Consider the following 26,564-nt stretch of genomic DNA (forward strand, 5'->3'; position numbering starts at 1 on the left):
ATAAAAATCACATCTAGTTCATCAGGTTGATAAGAGGATCAAGTGAGAAAGAAAATCAAGTGAGATAAGGTTTATCAACTCTCCTTGAGGTATAGAGAGCTGTTTAAATATTAACAATATTAGGTAACCTGGATAAGCTGTGTCTTCTACTTGTTTTAACCCAATGTATATCCAAAAATAAGTGTTTCATGAAAATTTTCATTGAAGTATATTATGAAGTAGTATTAATTTATTGCTAAAATCGTTCTTGCTACAAAAGAAATGAGCAGAGTAAATACAAATTCATAATTTAAAATCTAGTGTTGAAAACCTACGAGAATAATTAAGAATATCTACTAGAAACACAAAACCTACAAGCCTTTAATTCTCTGTATTTCTGGTCTAATAGTCAATGCTTTGGGTTCTTTTCACGGTTTGGAAGAGACACACATTCGGGCCAAGGAAAGAATTACCGTCCATTTAGAAAGATAAGACTCTCACAGAGATCAAGACAGAGCCACAATAAGATAGCATCAGGTTTGATTAGGCCTCAAATACATGGTGATCCCTATTGTCTCATACAATTAAAGTTGTTGTTTGAGCCTTAAAACCAATTTCTACTCAATTTGGATGTAAAAAAAAATCATATTTTTGAACTAAAAGTTTTTTGGCATAATTTTTATTTAGTTTAGCCTGTATTTCAGAACTTGAACTCTTAACTTCTGCGACATCAGGGGTTAGGGGTGGGGAGGAAACAGAACAGGATGTGCTTTTTCATCCATTCTTCAAATATTAAAGTCAGACCTAAATACAAGACCTACTCTTAGAAGGTAAAATGGGACATATCCAGGTTTATCCACGTGTTTAATTTCTCAAGAATTTTCATGGGAATGCCTTCAACTATGACCAAATTATAACTGAGTATTGTTAATTTCACTCTGAAAATAAGAACCTTTAGTTACAAACATTTGTCTAGGGTTCACTGCAAGGCTGGATACTCAAAACTATAGATTCTCACATTTCTCTGTTGACTTTGCTTTAGTAGGACTGGGCATTATTCTCAACAGTGATAGTAGAATCTCAGACCTAATCAACCACTTAGAGCAAGTAATCTGGGACACTTCCACACGGCAGGAGTACAGAATGAGATCGTAATTCTCCTATCATATGCTGATGTGGGAAATGGGAAAGTCTATTAACCTGGGACACATGGAATGAAGGCCGAGTATCAATGACAAATTTCCAACTTTGTAGGAACACTAATCCACACGACTCTGTGGTTTTTTCCAACATCGTTCATCACGTGCAGGGCCCAAAGAAAAAGACAAACAATTGCACTGATTCAAGATTGGGGTGTTTAAGGTGAATATAACAAAAAGAAAGGACACTAGGAATATGAAGGCTGATAAAACAATGCCAATTCTGGCAATAAATCCTTGTTTTCTTGTTTTGCAAAAACACTTGATGAAGATACAATCAACATTTTAAAGCATCTCTAAAACAGTTTGCTGCATTAACACTCTAGTCGATTCCAAAATGTAGAGAACCAATGATTTGGTTTTGGTTTGGTTTTTCTGTTGACAATCCAAATTGCACTGCCAAACTGAACAATTCTCCTGATGTTAATGTGAGTTTTATGCAGATTCAGAGTGTTATATGTCAGGACTCACACCTGGTGGTGACATTTATAACTTCTGTAAACAAAAGAGAAAATTGGAGCATTGTGGTATTTCTAAATAAGTAAGCAGTTTAGCTCCCTATGCTGCAGAAAGTACGACATGATTACCCAGACCTCTGAGTAAAGTGGCAAAATAGTACACGTAGTGACTAAAATTTTAGAACTTTGGGGGAATAGGGGTAAAAGGGGACTTAACGTCATTTAAAAAACAATCAGTCTCAGAGAAAGAAACAGTTTGCATTTTCAAAGAGAAAGATCTAACAAACGTAATAAACATTAGGCATAGAATTCCATGGAAACCCGAGTTTTATCTAACCTATTTAATCACCAACTGAGTTGTAACTTATCCTCCTTATATCTCTGGGATTTATCACAGTCTGTAATGTGTCATACAGGCTGAATAAATGGTCAATGAGTCAGCTTACTGATTTATACCCCATAAGAAATTACATTTGTAATATGTTTTACATTACTACTAAAATTATAGTAAAACATATTTCAGTGTAAATATAAGACAGATATAGAAAAAATGAGTGTGCCTGACTGGGTGAAATATCTGTGTAACAGAATCAAGAAGCAGTTCTTTCTGTTATCTCTCTTCCTCTGGACATGAGATGTGTCTTTGATTTTCATTTCCTGATCTGATTTCACAGGTCACTTATCTATTTATGAAACCAAAGTAAGTTTTCTGATTTCCTTAGATATCAGTCTGAATCACAGCAACACAAAACCATCTGATAACTAGCTATATTTATTTAGAAAATGTTATTTTCTCACTTGTTTACAAAAGTACTTCCACTTCTAGGCAGAGACAGTAAACTTCATATGTGCAGAAGGATATAAATAAGTAAAACAAAATTTGGAGTAAGGGGCAGAGAAAACTAATAGCAACTATAATATTTCTATCACTTATTATAGGAATGAACTGCCAGCAATTAAACCACAAAGAGCAAACTCCCAACAACTTGTGTAGTAAATTTCCAGACGTAAAAGAAGTCAATTTAAGTACATGAGCCAAGAGTACCAGCAAGATTAAGAACCATGGCCCTGGTACCATTTTGCCTGGTTTCAAATCCTGTCTCTATCACTAACTAGCCGTGTGACACTAAACAAATTGCTGGTTTCCTCATCCATAAAGCTGGGATAATAATCATGCCCACCTCACAGGGTTATTATGAGGATTAAATTAGGTAATCCACATAAAGCACTTTGAACACATGATCCCATAAAAAGCACTCAAAAAGCATTTGCTATTAATAACATTACTATTATGTTCTGCAGTGGAAATGGCATTGCCATGGTTCAAGCAATAGATCAACATCAACAGATGGACGCTGAAAAGTAAAAATAGACCTCCTAAATGGGATAAACTGAGGTGACCAAAGGATTCTCCCTATTCTCATCACAACCACACATTTCCAAGTATCAACTGGGAAGATGTACAAATGGCCCATAAGCACTTGAAGAAATGCTCAAAATCATTAGCCATTAGTGTAGAGCAGATCAAAACCACAAAGAGGTACTACCGCACACACACTAGGATGACTATAGTTGGGGGAAAAAAAGGAGAATAACAAGTGTTGGTGAAAATGTGGAGAAATTGGAACCATGATACACTGCCAAGTGGGAATATAAAATGGTGCAGCCGGTGTCAAAAATAGTTTGGTAGTTCCTCAAAAAGTTAAATAGAGTTAACATATGTCCCATCAATTCCATTAACTGATGAATGGATAAACGAATGTCGTATAGCCATATAATGTAATTATTATTCCACCATAAAAAGGAATAAAGTACTGATACATGTTACATAGATAAACCTTGAAAACATTCTATTAAGTGAAAGAAGCCAAAAACTAAAAGCCACATAATGTATGATTCCACTTATATGAAATGTCCAGAATAGGCAAATTCATAAAGAGAGAAAATAGATTAGTGGTTGCCAGGGAATAAGGGGAGAGAAAAACTGGGAGTGACTGCTAACAGTTATGGAGATTCTTTTTCGGGTGATGGAAATGTTCTGAAATTAGACAGTGGTAATGGTTGCATAACATTGTGAATATACTAAAAACCACTAAATTGTACACATTAAAATAGTGAATTGTATGTTATATGAATTCTATCTCAATAAAAAAATTGCACAACAAATTTTTGAAATTGGATAATTCTCCTCAATATGCACATATACTCATTGATTCTTATTTCCATACTCCCTCAATAATGTCCCGAATGTGTCAGTGAGGCATTTTTCGAAATCTTTATTCTGATTCTCTGTATGCTACTGTATACCTCTTCTAACTGGAATAAGGACTACTCTCTCTTCTCTATATTAAGCATCTTAAATTGTGTGGTTTTGAAGAAACAGTGTTTGCAAGTTTATATATATACATCTATATTTATATTTATCTCTCTATCCATCTACATCTTTATCAATATTGATATATCTATAGGTGGATAAAGAGACAGATAGATATAAACGGATGGATGGAAAGAGAGATGATAGACAGGCACACGTAAGAAACACAGTAAGAAATATTTTCCTAATACGAAACTACTTGCTTTTTCACAGACTCCTTCAGAAATAGTGATCCATTTGTCAAAATCATACCACTTTGTGTATTAAATAATTTGCTCAATAGATAGTATTTACTGTAAATGCAGTTATTTACTTATTTTTACATCTTAACCCTTTTCACTTATTTTCTAAATCAACACTGACATTCTACCAATGAGAACTCACCCTAAGCATGGGGCCATTTTGAAACACATGTGGCTCATCACAAACCACACAGTATTCATTCAATACAGGGATCCGCTGTTCAGCAAACTCAATTGTCTGAATAAAACAATAAAGAGAAATAAGCAAGTCAAGTTCATAAATGATTTGAAAAACCACTAAAGGCTAAAATATTCTACAATGGATGGAGTCTTGGCTCATACCTGCACTAGGAAGCCACGGTCTCGTACTGGAATGCATTTGGCACCATTTGGCTATAAAAAACAAAGTAAAAGAACAAAATAATTTTTTAATTGGGAAAATATACAAATTATAGCCTCTTACTTTGTGCAACAGTGAATACAGATGTGATCTTTCTAAGATCACCTATAATACGAATTAAGTCACTGATTACGACATCGAGATTTGAAAATTTCTTCATTGTAATACACTTTTTGCCGTTACTCTTGCAATCTTTGTCTAAACTAAATGAACAGTATTCTTAATTTCTGATCTTCTAGTAAAAATGACTGGCATCTTTACATGATCACAAAAACTTGTTTCCTCTACTACTGATTGTCAAATGTTCCCATGTCCTCATTTAGGGTATTTCAATCTTATTTTACAATCAGATAGAATTATTCCTCCAAGGACAGATTAGACAGTCATTGAAAGGGGTACAACACTAAACTATTGTATTAAGCTTAACCTTACAGAAGGACATTAAGACATTTTCTTTTACAGAATATTTGAGATTATCTTCCTTAGGTGAAACTATAATGGGAAACTTTCTACTATGTGACTCTTCGACATTATTTTCTATATGCCCTTAATGCTTAGTTTTGACAAGAAATGGGCTTTTAGGGATGTCCACATAAAATTATGAACATACTCACATTTTCTCAATAGAAATAAAATTTTACAGTATAATTTACAATTTAATTATAGAAATAAACCTATACAAGATAAACACAACTTTCTGAAAACAGTATCTTATTTTTTTCAATTTCATCTATTGCTAGGTGTACCAATATTGATAGTCAAGTGCTAAACACGCCCCTCCCCCAACACACACACACAAAATTTACTAAAAGCAAACAAAAAGTAAACTTTTTATCAATTATTTTAAGTAATTAATATACATAAGATAGTCTGTTTCTTTATCTGAAACCAGCTATAATGCTGATCACTCTAGAGGTAAATTTTGTGTAAGACTAACAGTAAATTTTGTGTAAGACTAACTCCCAATAAATACCATCCAAAGGACTTAAGTTTTAATACAGTCACCTCCCGGCCCCATCTCCCCCCAAAAACAGCTTCAGGAAACAGTGACTTCCATTTTATAAACTAGACACTAAGAACAGCTTTAAGTGAAGCTCTGGGATACAGCTGTAAATGTTGCTTCTCTCTACAAGTAACGATGTTCAGGAGCAAAGTTTCCTCTTACATATAACAGGAAGGATATTACTCAATTTAATTATTAGACAAACTTTGTCCTCCACTACATGTGTGAGATAACTAGAGATTAGATAAATTTACTTAATCAATCATTAAAATGCTATGCTTGCTTAAAAGGATAGGCTTTGTGAATCCAATTGACTTCCTTCCATTATTAGCAGCACTCATTACCATGAAAGGAATCTGGACTAGACCTCAAATCAACAGCTACATTTATTTTTTCAGCATCACAACGAACATTCTGGTACCAGTTGCAAATGTCTGGTATGCAAAATAATATCCAAAAATGAAAAAACAGTAAATTAAAAAAAAAAAATACCTCGCTTCTTTCCTCTACCAGATCTCACAAAAAAACAAACAAACCTCTGCTGCACCTTAGCCTAACATTTAAGAACTTGAGATGAAAATATTTACGCACAGCAGGCTGGGAAGATGAAGATGAAGATGGTGTTAAGATTCCAATAAGCCCTGAGGTAAGAGAGAGCCTCCTGCCCTCTGCATTAGGTTCCTTGAAAGGCTCCGTTTTGGATGACTTGGGGGCACTGGAGTAAGACTTGCTGAGCAACTTCTGATTTTTCAGTCCATACAATTCCTCCATTCTGAGATTACTGGAGTAAGACCTGCTTAACAGTTTCTGAGGCTTCAAGGTGGTGCTGTGCTCACATCGCGGGTCTCCAGAACAAGACCGAGTCAATAGTTTATGCGACTTGAGGCTGAGGCAGTCCTCTTGCTTGACAGCTGCTGGGCAGGGACGGTTCAAGAGTTTGTGCGACTTAATTGTCGTCACTGCCTGCTCAGCCCTGGGGTCGCTGGACAGGGAGCGACCAAAGGTCCTGTGGGACTTGGTGGTGCACGCGTCATCGGTCTTGACCGTGCTGGAACAAGTCCTCCGCAGCAGCTTATGCGTTTTGCAGATTCCGTCTTGCTCAGATTTCAGTTTGGATTTGCTCTTACCACAACCAGGGGGAGGATAACTTGGCGACCTTCGAAATGGAACAACAATTAATACAGGGCAATCATGCCTGTAACAGACCATGGGGAACACTAGTCAGGCTCAATCAACTCAACTCTGCTATAAATACCACCTTATTTTAACACAGCCTATCCAGCTGAAGTTGAAATCAAAAGCGTGTGCAGAATGACCACAGAGAATTGTATTTTTCCTGAAAAGCAAAAAAAACATTATCATGGTTTTTTTCCCCTCCTACCTGTCCCAGAGCCCTATATGAAACTCATTTTGGGGGCCAGCCCAGTGGCTTAGCAGTTAAGTGCACGCGTTCTGCTACTGGCGGCCCGGTTCGGATCCTGGGCCTGCAGCGACGCACCGCTTGTCTAGCCATGCTGAGGCCACGTCCCACATACAGCAACTAGAAGGATGTGCAACTATGACATACAACTATCTACTGGGGCTTTAGGGAGAAAAAGGGAAAAAAAAAGGAGGAGGATTGGCAATAGATGCGAGCTCAGGGCCGGTCTTCCTCAGCAATAAGGGGAAGATTGGCATGGATGTTAGCTCAGGGCTGATCTTCCTCACAAAAAAAAAAAAAAAGAAACTCATTGTGTAGGGAAAACTCTATGTGATTCAAAAACAAAGGATGTAATTTTAGTAAATTTCATGTATGTTAAGGAAATAAAAACTCTAAACATAGAAATGAGTATCTATTTTTTGACGGAAGGCATGTAATTAGGTTCGTTCTTTGAAGTCATAAAGAAAATAAACAGATGCCAAGACTATGGAAAGAATACTCTGAACTAAACAACCATGGAGTAACACACACTCAGGATTTAGCAGGACAGTGATGAAGTCGTCTGCTACCCACCTGCGCAATGTAGAAAATAAATGCAGGGGAGACTTCACTTTCTTCTCTGACAGCTTCTTGTTGTGCAAGCAATTGGATTTCTCTTTGCTCTGTTTCCACTGCTGTGTAACAAATGTCTGCATGATTCTGTCAATCCAAAGGTACGTCTGTTACCACAGTTCCAAGGCAATTTAATATAGGATTTCTGTATTTATTATGTACAGAACACAGTTATCAAAGGAAAACAAATGCACAGTAATTAGTGAGATGCTAATTTAGAAATATACCAGATGTTTTCCTGTGTAGGAAGGCATTGTATAAAAAATTTTTATGACTTTACTATGTTATAATTAATAATTACTGTGATATATTAAAAATACATTTGATAGTAGAATAAGGATACAAAGAGATTTGTAACGATTATAAAGAGACAGTCTTTAGGATCAACAACTTTAGCTGAAGTGGCAAAAAAAAAATTATGAATTATTTTGTTGGTGCCAGAAACACAGTTTGAAGAGTTTTTAGTTACTAATAATGATTTTATTTATTATGATACAAGCAAAGTCAATTTCTTTTTACTTGGTTTGCTTCTATATTTTTCCTCATGAAAAGGAAAACAGAATAAAACTGTAAAATCATAAGGAAAAGAAAGCCATGCAAAACTGATTCTATGGAGAAATATCAAGTCAACAAATTTCATCTTTAAGCACAGCCCAGTGATCTTTAAATACGATTTTTTTTTTAAAAATTTGGGCTTCTCTTAAAAATTTTAGTTACTATCATAAGGCAGGAATTTGGTAAGTCCTGACCTCAATATTTTCTAAGTCAGGATCACTGCATCATTGTTTTGTGGTAAAGAATTCTGGAATGTCAACTGTGGACTTAGACACAGCATTGTTTTCTGAGAAGGGTCCCAGGCTGCAATACCTTCTCTGCATCCCACCTTTCAACTGGCAATGGAGGAAGGTCCCTTAAGGCTGATATTTAAGTAGATGGAAAATTTTACAATTAAACATTGTGTGTGCAATAAATTAAATATTTTGATTTCCTTTCAAACGTCAACTCAGCATTGCCTGTTTTTTGCTCTTTCCAGTTCCTTGTAACACAGGCTGCTTTTAGAACACGAATATGGTACCAATATTTGTTCACCATTTACAGTATACTAGAGAGTAAAATAGGAACTTCATATACAGATCTTTTTTTCTTTAATTCTCAGGATGCCCCCAGAAGGCAGCTATTATTCCACATGCTTTACAAATAAGGTGAGAAAACGAAACCTGCCCAAGTTAGCCTGGATGATAAGTGGCAGAGCTGCAATACCTACATTATCAAACACGGACTGACATATCTTAACATGTCTTATTCAGAAAGCACAGGCGCGACTCTTAGCACTTGGCCAACATTGACTTCTCAATACCCTTCACGTCTTACCAAGTTAACAGAGATCGCTAGAAAGCATATCACTCAGACTTACTTCCCCAACCTTTGTCTGCTAGTTTAGATGAGTTCAGAAGAGTCACATATGGAATTATTTTGGGTCTTTTTAGCCGTAGAGGTAGTAAGCAAGAAGGCGTAAAACTGTAATCAATGATGCATGATTCCAATTCACAGAAATGCACCTTAGAGCTCAGGACAAAGGAAAATTTTTATTTACACTCAATTTTTGAAGATTTTTTCACCCAAGATTGCACCAAGATTTAAATGTAACAGTAATATGAGAGTCATCATTTTTCCCTGTACTTAACCTGAAATCCCCTGTGACACCACCCTTTGTACCAAGCAGATTCAGAGTCTTTTCTTCCTCTGAAAAATTGCTATTTTTGTGTACCATTCCCTAAGAAACCCATCAAGTGCTTGCCTAATCCTGACAGGATAACTGAAACAAAAAAGTAACAAGTCAAAATGGCTAAAATGGTTCCCACTTTCATATTACATCAGCGTTCTAAAATGTGACTTCGGTATTTAGAACCAGTAATTCTTTTTTTGTGTGTGTGAGGAAGATTAGCCCTGAGCTAACATCCAATGCCAATCCTCCTCTTTTTGCCGAGGAAGATTGGCCGTGGGCTAAGATCCGTGCCCAGCTTCCTCTACTTTATATGGGAGGCCGCCACAGCATGGCTTGACAAGCGGTGCGTTGGTCTGCACCAGGGATCCGAACCTGTGAACCCTGGGCCACCGCAGCAGAGCGCGCGAACTTAACCATTACGCCACCAGACCAGCCCCATAGAACCAGTAATTCTTAAACTTGGATACCCAGATCCCTACATGCTGTTGGATTCAAAAGCGGGGGGGGGGGGGGGGGGTCACTGTTTCCTATAAGAAATTTAATTTCTTGTGTTTAATTTCAATGGTAATCTGAAATATACTTATGAGCACATTGGTATGACAACCACCTCCTCATAATAGACAGCCACCAAGAGAAGTCAGTGCTCACACTGGTGTTTGCATTTACTATTGTGCTGGCACCAAGAAGAACTATTACAACTGCCACTGGCTGATGATAAGAGAAAAAGACTTCAAGGTAAATTATACATTCGCATCAAGTGAAGACCAGATGACGTCACAGCCAGCTATGTGAACAAAGGTTCCAAGGTAGTTCAAACAGAGAAAAGGGAGTACATGTGGGCAACATCATGATTTTCTTCATGCCGATTTCAAAAGAACTATGCACTAGAGTAGCCAGTATTATACTCAAACTATGGTGGTGAAAAAGTGCCAGTAAAATAATATCATTCTTCAATTTAAATTCATTTATTAATTTGGAATTTGAGTGTTTCGTTTTGATTTGCACTTAAGTTGTAAATTGAATTTCGTTTTATAAATGTAAACTCTACATACGAAAAATTTATACCTAATTTTATGTTTGTACAAATTTAAGGCAATACTGGAGATTTGCAATATTTTTTTCCCTTTTAAAAGCAACTTTTTGATCAATGCAAATTCAGCATGAAGTCATACACAGTTTCAGGTTATTTCCATGGTCTAGGGTATGCTTAGCCTTTGAATGAAAGATACCCTACGTAAAGCTGATCACTACACTAGGTCTGTTTCGGGTCAGTATTTTTCTTTCTGGCTCTTTTAATGACTTCACATTCTCCCAGTTTTCATTCAATGCCGACCATATTTCCAAGTCTTATAGGAGGCAAAGGGATATCTAAGATTACATGAGAAGCAGGTTAGTGGATGGGTCCAAAGGATCGATCTGGAGTCAAATTCTGGCTCTACCACTTTCTAACTGTGTGACCTTAAGCAAGCCTCTTAATCTGTCTGGGCCTCGGTGTCATCATCGAGGAAATATGGATGCAACAGTACCTACTTCATGGGGCTGTAACGATCAAGGGAGTTAATACATGTCAAGTGCTTAGAATAGAGCTTGAGATATAACAAGCACCACAGAAGCATATGCTGCTGTTGTTAAGGCTTTGTCTTGTTTCCAGGAACACATCAGATAAAAAATCACAGAAAAAGTTCAATGAGTGTTTCTTATTGACTGAACACAAAGCTGAGCAATAACAAAAGGCCTAGATTCTAAATCTGCCGTTCTAACTTCCTGTACATTTCTGGAAAATGACGTCTTTATATTTCAGTTTCCTCTTATGACTTACTATGAGGATAACATCACATTTTTAAAATCATATAATTTTAGACTAGAAGGGACCTTGAGGATCACAGCCAAACTCAGTTATTTATAATTAAGGAAACTTAAATATAGGTCTATAATTAGACTGAAATTTATCAAGGATCATAAAAAAAAGATCAAGTCTATATCACTAAACTTTCCATATAACTAAAATTTATCTATAGAAGTAAATGACTTTTAAAAAATGTTAATTATTTAGATTGAAATATTAATAAAATGTTACTTATTCTCCAAGGTGATTAAATAGTGTATACAGTACATAGCTTTCCTTAATTTCTCAGGTTTGGAACTATACACATCATTTCTTTTTCTGAGCCTAAATGATATACTCAGAAGCCCTTAAGAGTAGGAAGCTATTTATTCCTAGACTTCTGTGCTTTTATAATTCTCATCTTGCTTGGATCAACATCATTTCACTTAAAAAAAGAAGTTCCTAAGTGGCTTACAAAAGCACGTAAAGTAGAACTATGGACTCTGGGTGATTATGATGTGTCAATGTAGGTTCATCAGTTGTAACAAATGTACCACTCTGGTGGGGGATGTTGATAATGGGGGAGGCTATGCATGTATCAGGGCGGGGCAGTATATATGAAGTCTCTGTACCTTCTCCATTTTGCTGTAAACCTGAAAATGCTCTAAAAAAATAAAGTCATTACATATAAAAAATTTTTAAAAACAAGGGAGAAAATTTGGTGAGGGGAAAAATCACAGGAGAAAACAAAAATGTGCCAAGGTGCAGTGGTACCCAACTTAGATGGCATAACATAGAGGCAGGCTCCACGCTTAGCTTGAAGATGCGTAAGATACTGGCTCAACGCAGAAAACAAAATCTGATCGAAAAAATAAAATCAATTGCACTGGAAAAGCATACCTAACCCTAGTATAGAAAACTGAGAAAACTTCTCTTATGAGTCCTTATAAAGAAAACACTGCATAAGATAATGTGCTAAACATATGTTGTAAATTGATTTTAGTTATAGAATTCTAAATATTAAGGGTTTATTATCTAATTTTTATTTATACATATTTAAACCTAACACTGGAGATCTGCAAGAATTTTCCTTTCAAATGTGATCCACACATAACTCGCGTTTGAGCAATGCTGCCTCAATGTAAAGTCATAAAAACTTGAGACAATTCTAGAGCTCTGTGATATGTACATTTGATACCACACAAGAAGCTTCCTACTACATCTATAACTTCAGGCAAAATGACTACAATAAGTTCCCTATTTTGTAAATGAAATTACAAGTTTCAAAGTATTTTCTCTTGGAGCACTGTTCAGAAAAGACTAATGAATGATGCCCAATTAAATTTCACTAAAATAAAGGTGAATATGCGGACTGCATCATTACGGAGGGCCCAAACCATGTGTTTCTCTCTCGATAAATTTAAATTGAAGTAAAATTTGCATATTCAAAAGAATAAATAATCCTTCATAAATTCTCCATAAATACAAATTCTTAAAGCTGATATTTTGATAAATATAGGATTTACTAAGTTGATATTTTGACTGTGACTGAGGTACGCCCCCATGTTTTAAAAGTCAGTTCAACTGGGGTAATTTTATGTTTATAAAAGATAAATGGACTCGCTATTTAGGTCCAAAAAGGAAATAAAGGGTTTATTTACAAAAGGATTGTTTCAGAGGTGTGGGTATGGAAACTAAAGATAGTGCAGTAGCCCAGGGCCAGTGGCTGCTAAACTGTTATCACCTCTAGGCCCCAAGGAACAAGCACAAGGAACCATTAATAGAACCCAGTAACAGAGAAAGTCAGGCAAAGGCTGCAGCCCGGAGCGGAACAGAGAGCTCCAGCGGAAGGACTTGTCAGCTCAAGGTGACCTCACAGGGAAGAACCAAAGGCAATAAATACTCCCACCTTACACTGCTGCCTCTCCTGTTGGTCACATTAGAGACACAGGAACCGTGTCCACACAGGTCAGCCTCCCCAGCTGGAGTGTGGGGTGCTGGAGGGAGGGGAGTGGATCTGGAAGGGCCAACAGAAGGAAGCCAGCCCAGTTCTAAAAGTGAGCTCTGCCAGCTGAACTATGGACGCAGCTCTTAGCTTCGGGATGAATCCCTCTCCTGAGGCGCTGGCTTCAAAAAGCTCTTATTGAATAAAAATGCGGGAAATATGAGCAAAATGAGAACTCAGTTCTCTTTAACAGAAATTTATCTTTTATCCTTCGGAAAGCTTACTTTTTCAGTTGATGTCCCAATCCAAATCGCTCTTTTGTGGAAATCTGAAAGACATCAACAGTGGGCACTGCAGAGGAAAAAAAAATCAGTCAAAATGTTGAGGTGAAACTCAACCATCAGCCAGGAAAAAAAGTGAAAATTAATATATAACAATATACATATGTTATATATACACATATTTATATAATATATATTACATAGTATGTAATACACACACATTTAAAAATAGTGTACACACAGTGCTATATATCACTATTTGTCCTTTATACATACATTTTGGAGATCATTCTCAGTCATTATATATTATATACTAATGTATAATGTTGTTACCACTGTGGAATTGATTCCGATGCCTAGTGACCCTGTGTACAGCAGAGTGGAACCCTGCCTGGTCTTTTTGCACCATCCTCTCACCTTCCGGTACTATATCAGACAATGCTCCACTGCTATTCACAGGGTTTTCATGCCAATTTTTTCCAAAATGGGTGGCCAGGTCCTTCTTCCTAGTCTGTCTAGTCTGGAAGCTCCACTGAAACCTGTCCACCATGGGTGACCCTGCTGGTATTTAAAGTATCAGTGGCATAGCTTTCAGCATCTCAGCAACACACAGCTGCCACAGTATGACAACTGACAGTCGACAGGGTGTGGTTCCCTGACCAGGAAACAAACCCGGGCCATGGCAGTGAGAGCACAGAATCTTAACCACTAAACCACCAGGGCTGGCTACTGTAAAATACATGCATATGCAAATGTATATATGTATAATGATGAAGAATCATCTCCAAAAAACAGATATTAAGTGTAAATAGCAGTATGTAGGACAGTTTGTATACTACTCTTTAAGTGGAAGCGAGACATGTTTATATATACACACATCTTTTTTTAGAGTAAAACAATGGAGGATGAGAGTAAGGCACAGGAGACTTACTTTTCACTGCACACCCTGTCATGTGCTGGTATTTTTACCAGGTAGATGCATTTTTGCAAGTTAATAACTATGACGTTTATGAAATTAATAACCTCTCAGAAAAGTCACTCACCATTCATTACTCACTGGTTTTAAAGAGTATCTGAGCATCCACTGTGCCATCACTATAGATGGAGAAGCAAAAACATACACACAAATATCCTTGCCCCCATGAAGCCTTCCATCCAGTGGGAGGAGACAGACAAAAAACAGATAGGAAAATAGAAGGTCACAAGGTAATAAGGGCTCTGGAGAAAACTAAAGAAGGGAATGGTATGCGCGCTGAAGGTTATGTGGGCATAGGTTTCAACGTGAGAAAGCATAGTAGGAAGAAAAGTGGCCCAGCCAGAGGAAACAACAGGGCACCGCCCCTGAGGAAGAATGTGCTGCAACATGCTGGAACAGCAAGGAGACCCCTGGAGCTGGAGACAACAAGGTATCACGTCAGGAGACAAGATCAGAGGAGGCTCATGGGTGTGGCAGTGGGATCTCTGTAAAGAGCAAGAGCACGAAGTAGGAGAACCAGCCAGGAACTTATTATAGTAATTGAGGCAAGAGCACAGCGGGTTGGATTAGTGAAGGTGGTGAACATTCTGGATGCGTACTTTCTGGGAGAGCTGACAGATTTCACTGATGGACTGGATTTGAAGTATCAGAAAAAGAAGGAAGTCAAGAAGGAATCAAAAGATTTGGGCCTGAGCAACCAGAAGGTTGAAACTTACCAATTCCTGGTAGGTGAAAGACTGCAGGAGGAATAGGTTTGGAGTGGTGGGGAAGATAGTGACTTCATTTTGGATATTTTAAATTTGAGATGCTTATTGCTCACTCCAGTGGGAAAAGTTAAGTAGGCAACTGGATGGAGAAATCCAGCATTTATGCATTCAGATGAGAGGAACGTGCTAAAAATATGAATTTGGAAGAACCAGAATATATATGTATTTAAAGGCACAAGGCTGGATGAGAAACCATTGAGTACTGAGGAGGAGACAAGTCCAAGGATTAGGCCTGAGCCCTCCCGCATCCAGAGGTTCAGCAAAGAAGGCTGAAGAAGAACGGCTAGGAGTATGGAAGACTCCAGAATGCTGCTGATCTGCACATTCACAAAAGCTTTTCAAGGAGGGGGTAACAAATGCTGCTAAATCAATTCAGATAAGGACTCAAGATTGGCCAAGGAGCTACTAAGCAATATCGGAGTCACTGGTGACATTGAGAAGAGCAGTGTTTGTGAAAGGATGAGTCTAAAACCTGTCTAGGGTGTATTCAAAGGGATAAAAAAGGAAAGAAAATGAAGTAAGCTGGTAGAGACAATTCTAATCAAAAAACTTAACAGTCACAGGAAGAGAGTACTAACTAAAGAGTGATTTGAGGTAAAGAGGGGTATATTTTAATTATGAAAGAAATATTTGTTTGCTGGGGGGAATCTTCTAGAAGAAAGAGAGACATGAACAGTACAAGAAGGAGAGGGAGAATTACTGGAACGGTGTCTTAATTAGGTGAAAGGGGATGGAAGCTAGTGTGCAAATGAAAGGATGACATTATACAGGAGCACAGATAGCTCCATTCATTCAGTTGGAATAACAGATAAGTACAGCAAAGACTGTCTTAAATGGGCATTTTCAGACCACACATGCTTCACATTGTAAACCAAACTAGTACCCAAACTGCCTCACTCCCGGTGTTGGCCATTATTCTGGGATGCAAACACTCCACTGATCAAAGAAAATTGGTGTTAATATCGCCAATCAGTTCCTTTTCTAAAATATCCTAATCCTTACATAGAGAGTGAAGAATAGAGTGAACATCACTTCAATCCCACCCATCCCAGACCAGGGCTATAGAAATTCAAAAGTGAATAAAAAAATCTTAACATCTTGAAAACTCAGTGGAATTATTTTTAACGAAGAAGATGAAAAATTAGAACACGTGCTTTCTCTAAGAAGATTTGAGATGACACAATCTCTTCACAGGAGGATGGAAAATGTGACTGGGAAGATGGAGGCAGAGAAACAAAAGGGACCTGGCTAAAAAAATTGTAGAAAAATCCAAAATGCACTAGAAGAAGTGAAATCTTCATTGGAGGAAATTGCGTAAGATAGAACGAGAGAGAGAAGAGATATAATAGACACAAATGTTTATGCAGAATATATAAATTATTCCTACAAATTTATTAACACAAAGACCAAAACTTAATCATACCATGAATGACTAGGAAATAATGTCAATATTTTATCAAAATGATAAATTTTCTAGTTTATCAAAATGATATATTTACAAACATCAACTCAATTACTAGTATAAAATCGGAATGGCCCAAAATTTTTGAGTATAATCAAAGAACCAACATTCTGTTACTTTCAAAAGAGTTCCAAAATTCAAGTGATAAAACTCATATTACTAGTAAAACTAATGAAAGTAATTATTAGAATTAATTATATTTAATGTATTCATATAAGATGTTAATAACCAGTGAAATCGGGTGTGGAGTGTATGGGAACTCTATACCACCTTTGCAATTCTTCTGTAAATCTAAAAATGCTTCAGATTAATTTTTTTAATGTTTTAAAAATTAATAGCTTTCTGGCAACCAATAATAATCAGTTAGAAAATAAATTGGAGTATAAAAGTCCTATTAAGCAAACAAGTAATAAACAAGTACTCAGGAATATATTTAGCTAAAATTAGTGACCCTAAGGTAAAAAAAGCAAAAACAAAAAAACACAGAACTGTACTGATATATAAAACTAAAAACTACAAACAAATGTCCCTTTATAGGAAAACTAAATACTATAGAAATGTCTATTCTTCCTATATTTATTTAAAAGTTTACCTCAAACAACCAAATTCCCCACAAGGTTCATTTCTGGGGACAAGAGAATGAGGAAGAACTTGACAGAATACACTCATAAAATATTTTCATGTTTTAAAAAAGGTGAAAGTTTTTCAGTTTTTCCTCGTCTCTCATATAATTTAGGTTGGAAAGGCAATAAGTGAGGGCTGCTCAAGATATGTGGAAATTATTCTAACGCTCTGATCATGCAAACATAGAGGTATCAATAATGAGATGATTTGCACAGAAAAACACTTTTAATAATGTTAGTTGTTTATCACTTTTAACTAAAAAAGCATCCCTGTCCTTGAGATCAAAAACTAGACTTATATATCAGCAATTCTGGAAAAAATATATAGCATCATAACAATTATAACAATTCTGTCTTTTTATTTAAAGCATATTTCCTATGCACAAGGAAAATAATCCTTATCTTTAATTTCAAGTGGATAAGGAGGTGTATTTCTTCAATTCTTATCATTCCTGTTCACTCACAGATACATTGTCAGATTAGCCCTAGCAAAATATTATAGTCAAATAAGTATTATTCATACATTTCCAAAACCTAGGAATAAATGCTTTTCAAAAAGAATTGTTAACTAAGTCAGTCTAAACCTTGGATTAGTCATACATTTTTTGCAAGTTCATTTTGCTGTAAGTGCTGATATCTTCAAAGACACATTTCAAAACAGTCTTCAAGAAATAATTTCTCGCCTTTTTATTTGTTTGCAATAATCCAAATCATAAACTAGGATAAAACCTAATTATTTTTTCTGGAATAATATATTATTTGCTCCTTTTTAGTATCATTGCCTCTAGTTCTAGTCATATATTTCACATTACTGCCCATTTTAAATCATATTTTTCCTCAAATTTTCTCTAAGAAAAAAAATAACCTCTTGGGAAATTTACCAGTAAGATGGCAATGTCAGTAAATAAAGCCCCATAACCAGTGCATTACAGAAATAGGAGAAAATTAGCAAAAGGACCAGAAACTTGGAATAATGCAATCCCCATGTGTGCAACTTGCAGTGAATTTTGCTACAAATAGAACAGATGGAACCAATCTTAAGGGGCCCTAAAGGGTTGACTCAAAACTCCCCATTCTATGAAAAAGGCGGAAGCTAAAGGCAGACCACCACTAACACATCTCGAAATAAAGCAGCTGATGAAGGATGATGCAGAGTGTGCCCCAGGGCAGTTTCCTAAAGGTGTGGACCTGGCAGGGCTTCCTCTTGAAGCAGAGGCTGATGTCTCTCTTGCCCTCTGACCTACCATCTTAGGTCAAGTTCTCCTAGAAGCAGACCCTGAATGAAGATTCAGGGGCAAATAATTTACTATAGAATTGCTCCTAGGAGAAACCAATAAGGGACGGGAAGAGGGAGAGGAAGACAGGAAAAGAGAAAAAGCAAAGCAAGGGTACAAATTCAGGTCAAGTCCCAGCTTTAGCCAGGTCCTCTGGGCAACACTGGAGCATAAATTACACCACAAAGTTTGCCCAGGCTTCACGTAAAGTAGCTGGGCCACTGTACTCCCATATCAGTCACACCAAAGGGGCAGGATGGAGGTGAGGAACTCCCAAGCACTTACCTGCTCTTCCCAGGAAAGAGAAAGCTCTCATGTGTCAACTGTCTACGCTTTAATGTCAGTGTGAGCTGTTAGCAGCAAAGCATGCAGAAGCTGAGGGATGGGAGCAGAGCGCTGATGAAAGGGGTCTGAGGGATCGGGGTGTGGCACCAAGATAGTTCACAGCTCATCCCCCTCGTTGTCAGATCTTAGAACTAATGTATCTAGAGTAGAGTAAATGTGGAATTCTCTTTCTTTCCTCTTAATGGAAGAAATTATACACAAATCACACTAATTTCTGAAAGAAGCACATTTCAACTCTTGTTTGAATATAATATTTAAGAAAACAAAACTCCATCTATACAAATAAAATATAAATCTTGGACAATTACTGATTGATGTTCACAACAAAATTCAAAATGATACTGCATAAATAAAATGAAAGCAATTGATGATAAACAGGTAATATGGAATCAGGAAAGATTGTAGTGAAGTTAAATAGAGGGGAATATTAAAGACTGAATCATAAAAAAATTCACTTAATGGAGCAGAAGACAAATTGGAAAAAAGTTATAAAACACTCAGAAGTGATGAATGAAAGTCGGAGAGAAATAATAAACAATACAGAGGATAGATCCAATCTACACATACCGAGGCAAGCAGATCAAGAAGGAACAAAAAAATAATCACAGAAAACTTTCTTGAGGTGAATTAAGACCTCAGTATCCCAATCAAAAATAAATATATAAAAGAGAATATCAAGGAGAAAGAGAAAAAATAGTCCAACAAGCACACATAACAAAACACAAATCAAAATAGACTACTTAAAAATGAACACAATCAAAACACTTCAGACACAATCTAGCAGAAGTTTCTAAAGCATTTTTGCATTTTTGGGGAGAACTATTCTGACCCCACAAATTTATACTTGGTCAGGTTTGTCTCACTCACAAAACAAAAAGTCCTTCTCAGATGTGACAAAACAAAGCACAATCTTCATATCTTTTCTTAGTTTACAAACTATTAAATATGTAAATCAACCAATAGAAATGAAAAAAGAATTAAATTAAAATTAAAATTAAATTATGGATGAGTTGTGATACTAAAGAAGTAGTATTGAACAATAAAATCATCTAAACATGAATTAAAATACAATTGTTAAAATATTTATAAAACCATGCAAATATAACAAATCTTTAAAGAGATATTATGAAGGAAAATCTCTGCCTAAAATTCGAGATTATATAAAAAAATGAGTAACAGTGGCTAAGATTACATAAAAGCATGCCACATTCTCTTCTCACACAGATGGAGTTGGGGTGAGTACAGATGAACTGACCCAATTTTGTTCCTAACCCCGATAATTAAAAAAAAAAACGTTCAGGCATTAGGGCTTCTTTTTCCTTTAATACCACTAGAATGAAATCAAACCAGCACATTTCAAATCACTAAAGGAAGAAAAAAAATTGCTACATAGCATAATATGTAGGGAAACAGCAAAAACACATACACCTATACACTAGAATATTGTGGAGATATAAATCATTCTGTTTTAGAATATTTAATGACTGGAAGACAGTCTCATGACGTAACGCTAAGGTGCATAGCTATTTATACAATTCAATGTCAACTTCATGAAAATAAACCATGTGTGCATAGAAAACAGAAACAACACCAAATTATAAACACTTTTCTCAGCATAGCGGGATTATGACTAATTATTTTTCTCCTTTATTATATTTCTATATATTTGAAATAATCAAAAAAAAATACGTAACATCTATTTGTGTTTGCCTAGCACTAAATCACCTCAGTTAGTATATGTTATTTATATTGACTTGATTATTTAAGTAGAATGCATTATACAAAAAATGGAAAAGAAGTGACAATAGAAACATTTTCAAAATGAGAGATTTTCCTATATATTTCATAAACTTGAAAGGACAGATATTTTTCTTATGTGAAAATTAACAGTAAGTGCAAGTTCCTCGATATGTCTAACGAATAACATGCAGAGACCGCGATGAAGAATGCATGGCAGATTAAAGATGGCCATTTCTAGAGGTGCCATCTATGTCCCCGTCCCTTGATTCTGAATGGGTTCTTTGACTACTTTGATCAACAGAATACAGTGGAAGATTCACTGTCCCTTTTTCCGGGTGGCATCTACATCCTGTCTCTTGGAACACTTGCTTTGGACCCCAGGCCCAGGCAACAAGAAGCCCAAACCACATGAAGAAGCCATGTCTAAGGTAGGCATTCTAGTCAAGAGCCCCAGCTGAGCTCCAAGATGACACCTGCATCAACTGCTATCTGAAAGCCCAGCATCTTGAGCATCCAACCTTTAATGACATAAGTCCCAGCCGCCATCTGACTGCAAAGATATGGGAGACTCCAAGCAACAGCTGCCCAGTTGAGCCCAAAGAATGGAGAGAGATAAATTGTTTTAATCCACTGTATTTTGGAGTGGTTTATTATGCAGCAGTAGATAATTGGAACAATATGAGCAGACACAGTTGTGTGTGTGTGTGTGTGTGTGTGTGTGTGTGTGTGTGTGTGTGTGAGTAGGCAAGAGAAAACATTTTACTCCAGTAAATCTTGGCAAGATTTATAATAGCATCCTTTGTTGTAAACAGCTATCAGTTATGATACAGCAAAATTATCCCTTAAGCTATCGTAAAACAAAAATATCATTATAATCTCCATTTTCAAAAACAGAAATAAATTACATTTAGTTAGGCTAAATTCAACAGGAATCAAAGGTGAGATAAATAAACATTACAATTAAATCTCAGAATCAGAGATATAAATAATTAAATCTAAAGAGTACTCAAAATATACCTACTGAGTTTCTACTATATGCAGAGTTCTATTTTAGGTTTTATTGTGTTTGTTTCACAGCAACTTGTCAACTTCTGAAATCTGTACAACTAAATGTTTTATGTTTCTGTTTCCATAAATTATATTGGTGATAAATCATCTTTTTTAAGTATGTAAGTATATTTAAATATCACTATCAAGATAGCTGCAATTATGCTCAGAAACACCAAAAGTCACTTTGCTTAATGCACAATGCACAACTACTTTAAGTATGTAAGTGTATTTAAATATCACTATCATATCACTAACACACATTATGTAAGTAAGTGTATTTAAATATCACTATCAAGACAGCCGCAATTATGCTCAGAAATACCATTAAGTTACTTTGCTTAATGCACAAAGCACAACTAATTAACACTCAAAACAATAAATAAAGCAATAAAACTAACCTGGGCCATTTAAATATTGCGTAAGTGAACAGTGTAGTCGGACAATTATAGGTTCTGTTCGAATCACTTCCCAAGCCACAGCAATCTCCTCCTGTGCAAATATATTTAAAAGATGAATTAGTCATCTTTTAATGTTGACTTTTTTCCCAAATAAAAAAAATTTAACTTATTTTAAAGAAATGCATAAATCATTAAGCCCTACAAATTATCTCAAAATCTACTGGTTTGTGAAAAGAAAGGCAAAGTACTCTTAATTTTTGCCTTCTACACATGAAAATTAAAGTGAAAACTTAAGACATAATGAAGTACTATAATAAAAGCCCATAAGTTTCAACTATATTAAAAGAACCAACACAAAATACACATAAGATCTCTCCTTCTTCAACCAGTCATAGCATTCTTCATAAATTAACAAAGTCAATATGTTACTAATAGTATTATAAGAGAAACGAAAATTAAATTTCTTCCAAGAATAAAAATAAATGTTTTTAAATGCTCCAATCATATTGCATAAATTGGTACTTACATCAAGAAAGCTAACATCAATATGCAGATCAATATCTACATCATCAATAGCTCCATATTCCCTGAAAGCAAAGATTAATATTATTTTTTTCATTTTCCTTAAAAGATAGTGTGTGCTAGGTTATTTTAAATTAAAAATTCAATCACTAATTCTCATCCCTGATTTCCATAGACGGCTCAGATATGACTGTGGACATGAATTAACAAACTCAATCTAGTTGGACTCGTCTTCTGTGACCTATGTATACCATATAGACATCTTTCTATCTTTATGTACACGCATATGCACACATAAATTCAAGAGTTGTCTGGTTCATAGTTTCAAACATTCCTGGGTCTCTGTGGCAAATTAATCAATCTTCTCCTGTGACCACTCTGTTTTCATTGTGCTCTCTGAGGATGAAGAGCTGCTTCTAAGGGCAAGAAAGGAGTTTCTGACATGAGGAAGGGGGGGCGATAACTGACCACCACAATACTGCCAATTACGTGTTCATGAATTTTCCTTCCATGTTAGACATCAGTTTCTCGAACTGATCCAGGTGCTCTGCCACTTAAATGTCACTGGGTTTTGATAGGCAGCTCTAAATGTCTGATACATCAAGCAACTAGAAGGATGTGCAACTGTGACATACAACTATCTACTGGGGCTTTGGGGAGAAAAAGGGAAAAAAAAAGGAGGAGGATTGGCAATAGATGTTAGCTCAGAGCCAGTCTTCCTCAGCAAAAAATAAATAAATAAAATAAATGTCTGATACATCAAAATTAAAACAAATAACAACTGTATGTTCCATATGAAGACCACCTTTCCTCCAGCCCAGGCAGTGCCACAAGCCAGCCTACTTTTTTAAAGTTAACGAAAGACCATAAAAACAATAGTTTTTATATCCTCAGTATACACACATCTCTGTTTTCGGTATTTTAATAAAATTCTGAAGTTACAAATGCTATACATAGTGAGGGAGAAAATAGAGATAACAGAAATGATAAAAGTTAATGGCCAATATTTACTGAGCACTTATGTGCCAGAAATTGTTCTAAGGATTTTACATATGTGTGATCACAGTGCACTACAGGTAAGACTACCACCTCCAATTTACACACGCATTAACTGAGGCCCAGAGGAATAAAGTCCCTCACCCATCATCACCCTGTAGTAGAGCCAGGATTTGAATGTATGTATCCTATTTATGTATGCAAGTCGGTTCAATATTCAATAAACTACCACTTTGTGTTGGAAACCCGGTCATACATTAATGGATGATCAGTAGGTCATCATTATAGCTTTATGACAATGACACTATTATTATCCTCATTTGCAAATGAGGAAATTGAGATTTAGGGAAGTGAAACAAGTTACTAAAGGGCAGATAAGTCAGCGGGGAAGTCAGGGGTTGAATCCATGTCCAACCTCAAAACTGTGCCAAGGACAGTATCTAGTATATAGTTAAGTACTCTAGAAAAATTTCTGTTATTATATATCCAAGTACTGCTAACATAGTACAAAAATGTGGCACTTTCATAGAGTATAGAGAAGTTTTTAATGATTAAATGATTTTATGTAATTTGATGAATAAAGGAATCTAGGGGGTATTTTTGTTTTTGATATCCATGACCAAAGAAAGCATATTAGAATATAAAAACTTAGCCTCTGAGCTTTCTCCATTCTTCCCTTAAAAATATATCAACACTCTGATCACATTTTCATTATTTATGAAATATTGTACTTTTTAAACATTCATGGTAATATTTTTAAAGGTTACATAAAGAAGAAAAGGGATAAAAATTATTCACATAGTAATTAATTTTTTTAAATGGCATGCATCAAAACCTCTGTGTTATTCATAAAGGATAAGAACCTTTATAACCTTATGCAAATTTAGACACGATATGCAAATTTAGATACAAAAATATGCCAATTTAGTTATGAAATTACACAGACAGTATGACAAGATTAAGGAGCAAACAAATGAACCATTTATAGTTCCCATAAATGAACCTCAGAGTTCAGCAAACTTTTCCTATAAAGTCAAGACAGGAAATATTTTAGGCTTTTCAGGCCACATACAGTCTCTGTCACATATTTCTCTTTAAAGCTGTTTCTTTCTACAACCCTTTACACAAAAGCAAACACCATTTCTAGTTCATGTTGTTCAAAAACAGGCTCATGGCCCAGTGGTCATAATTTGCTGATCCTGAACATGAGCAAATTATTCATAAATACAAGAAGTCAAACATCTATGGTTAGGCACGTAAAGGAGCGAGCCACTAAACGTGACGATGAGGACAGATTACTAACGATGTTCAAGAGCAGTTTCAGTGGGGTGAAGAGAACTTGACTACAACCATTCCCAAGAAAATTAACAGATATGTGCAAGCTTTTACCTAGAAGGATGTATGTAAAAGCAGAAATTGGAAAAAAATGAATACTGAATAATAAGGAAATACTGAAACTATAGCACAATGATATATGATTTTTTAAAAAGTACCTTTCCTGTATAAAAATACTTAATATCCTGAAAGAAATGTTCCAAATATACTATTTACTGAGCAATCAGATAACCAAAAAAGTATAGAAACTAAACGCTTTTTAAAAATAAAATAAAAATAGGGAAACCAAAAAAGTAGAGAGTACTTACATATTAACTATAGTTTGTGGGTAAAATTTATTTCATTAAAAATGTTATGTATTTTCTAAAAACATATCTGCTTTTTCTGATTACAAAGGTAGTTATATAAAATGTAAGAAATAGAAAAACAGACAAAAAGTAATTTGTAATTACTGAGTGAAATAAATAATATAATTATATTAGGGAGTCTGGATATATATTGCTTAATTACTATCTTAAAAGGTTAAAACAATTTATAAACACGCGAGCCAGATTCACAGTGACCACGCCCCGCATCCTCATCACCACCAGGCATTTTTTTCCTCCCATCTTTGCCATTTTCATTGCGGAGAATAACTTTTGTCTGGATTTATGTACAACGGCAAGACGTTGGCATCTTTTGAGGCAGAGAGATAGGAATCAGTGATAAAAATCAGTAAGACTTTATCCACAGCTGTTTTCTTCATAACAGATTCCCAGACCATTTCAATAGACTATTATAACTTTATAGTTATGATCAGAATGTGACATACCTTCTTATAAAACCTTTAATATGTGAATTTTAAAGTATTCTTTCTATGATTTCTTTCATGCTTTTTTTGGCTAAAAGTTAGTATCTTCCCATTTCTAACACCAACAATTTCTTTCAAAATAAAAAAAAAGCAAAGAACGGCTTACAAGTACTCCTCTTCACCATATCAGAGCACAAATACAGAATTTTAAGGCCGCAGAGGCATTAAAGGTTTGCAATTAACTCGATTCTGCAGGTGTGGATATGTAAATAGTTACACTTTTTGTTTCTATGCCACGCTTCAAAGAATTCACAACAACTCTGTGTATATGCAAACCAACTTCCGTTGTGATGCCCCTTTTCTGTAATGCCAGTAATTTCACGTTTCCCACTGTGAGATTACAAAATGTGATTACAGTTGGTCCAGATGCAGCAACCCAGTCATCAGGGCTGCTTCTATCTCTGAATAACTTTCAGTAACCCTGGATCTCATGAATAGCAAATGCAGAACCAAGTCAAAGGCTTGAAATATGAATGCAACTTGAATGGTACAGCTAGATATCTGATTCTGTCCTGAATGCTGGACTGGGTTTATAATAACTCAAAATAATTTCATGCACTGCCTATATTTGTTCACTGTGAAAAGATCACAGCAAATTGAACTTGAATACTTTTTTAAGATAAGGGAAGCAACACAGAAATGATCCTGATGCACTGGTTTCACTCGGGAACTGAGGGTTTGAAAAGCACTGCTCCACAAATTTCTTTCCAGACATCTAGTGATTCTTCCAAGTCTAGGTGAGCTACTCTTTGAACTGACATA

At 35.7% G+C, this 26,564-nt stretch overlaps 1 protein-coding gene across 3 annotated transcripts in view; it reads right to left on the reverse strand.

Moving 5' to 3' along the window:
* Positions 1–26,564, reverse strand: part of PARP8 (poly(ADP-ribose) polymerase family member 8) — a 170,364-nt gene that overhangs the window by 40,903 nt on the left and 102,897 nt on the right. For 2 of the 3 annotated variants that reach the window (XM_058564109.1, XM_058564108.1), the window contains exons 9-15: positions 22,626–22,686; positions 22,100–22,190; positions 13,468–13,534; positions 7,649–7,774; positions 6,247–6,811; positions 4,595–4,645; positions 4,395–4,490 (exon numbers count right to left, since the gene is read on the reverse strand). In XM_058564109.1, coding sequence (XP_058420092.1) covers positions 4,395–4,490; positions 4,595–4,645; positions 6,247–6,811; positions 7,649–7,774; positions 13,468–13,534; positions 22,100–22,190; positions 22,626–22,686 — 1,057 coding nt within the window. The remainder of the gene's footprint in view (positions 1–4,394; positions 4,491–4,594; positions 4,646–6,246; positions 6,812–7,648; positions 7,775–13,467; positions 13,535–22,099; positions 22,191–22,625; positions 22,687–26,564) is intronic. The other variant, XM_058564110.1, reaches the window with a different exon arrangement.

This window comes from Diceros bicornis, chromosome 20 (assembly GCF_020826845.1).
Source record: "Diceros bicornis minor isolate mBicDic1 chromosome 20, mDicBic1.mat.cur, whole genome shotgun sequence".
NCBI classification, from domain to species: Eukaryota; Metazoa; Chordata; class Mammalia; order Perissodactyla; family Rhinocerotidae; genus Diceros; species Diceros bicornis.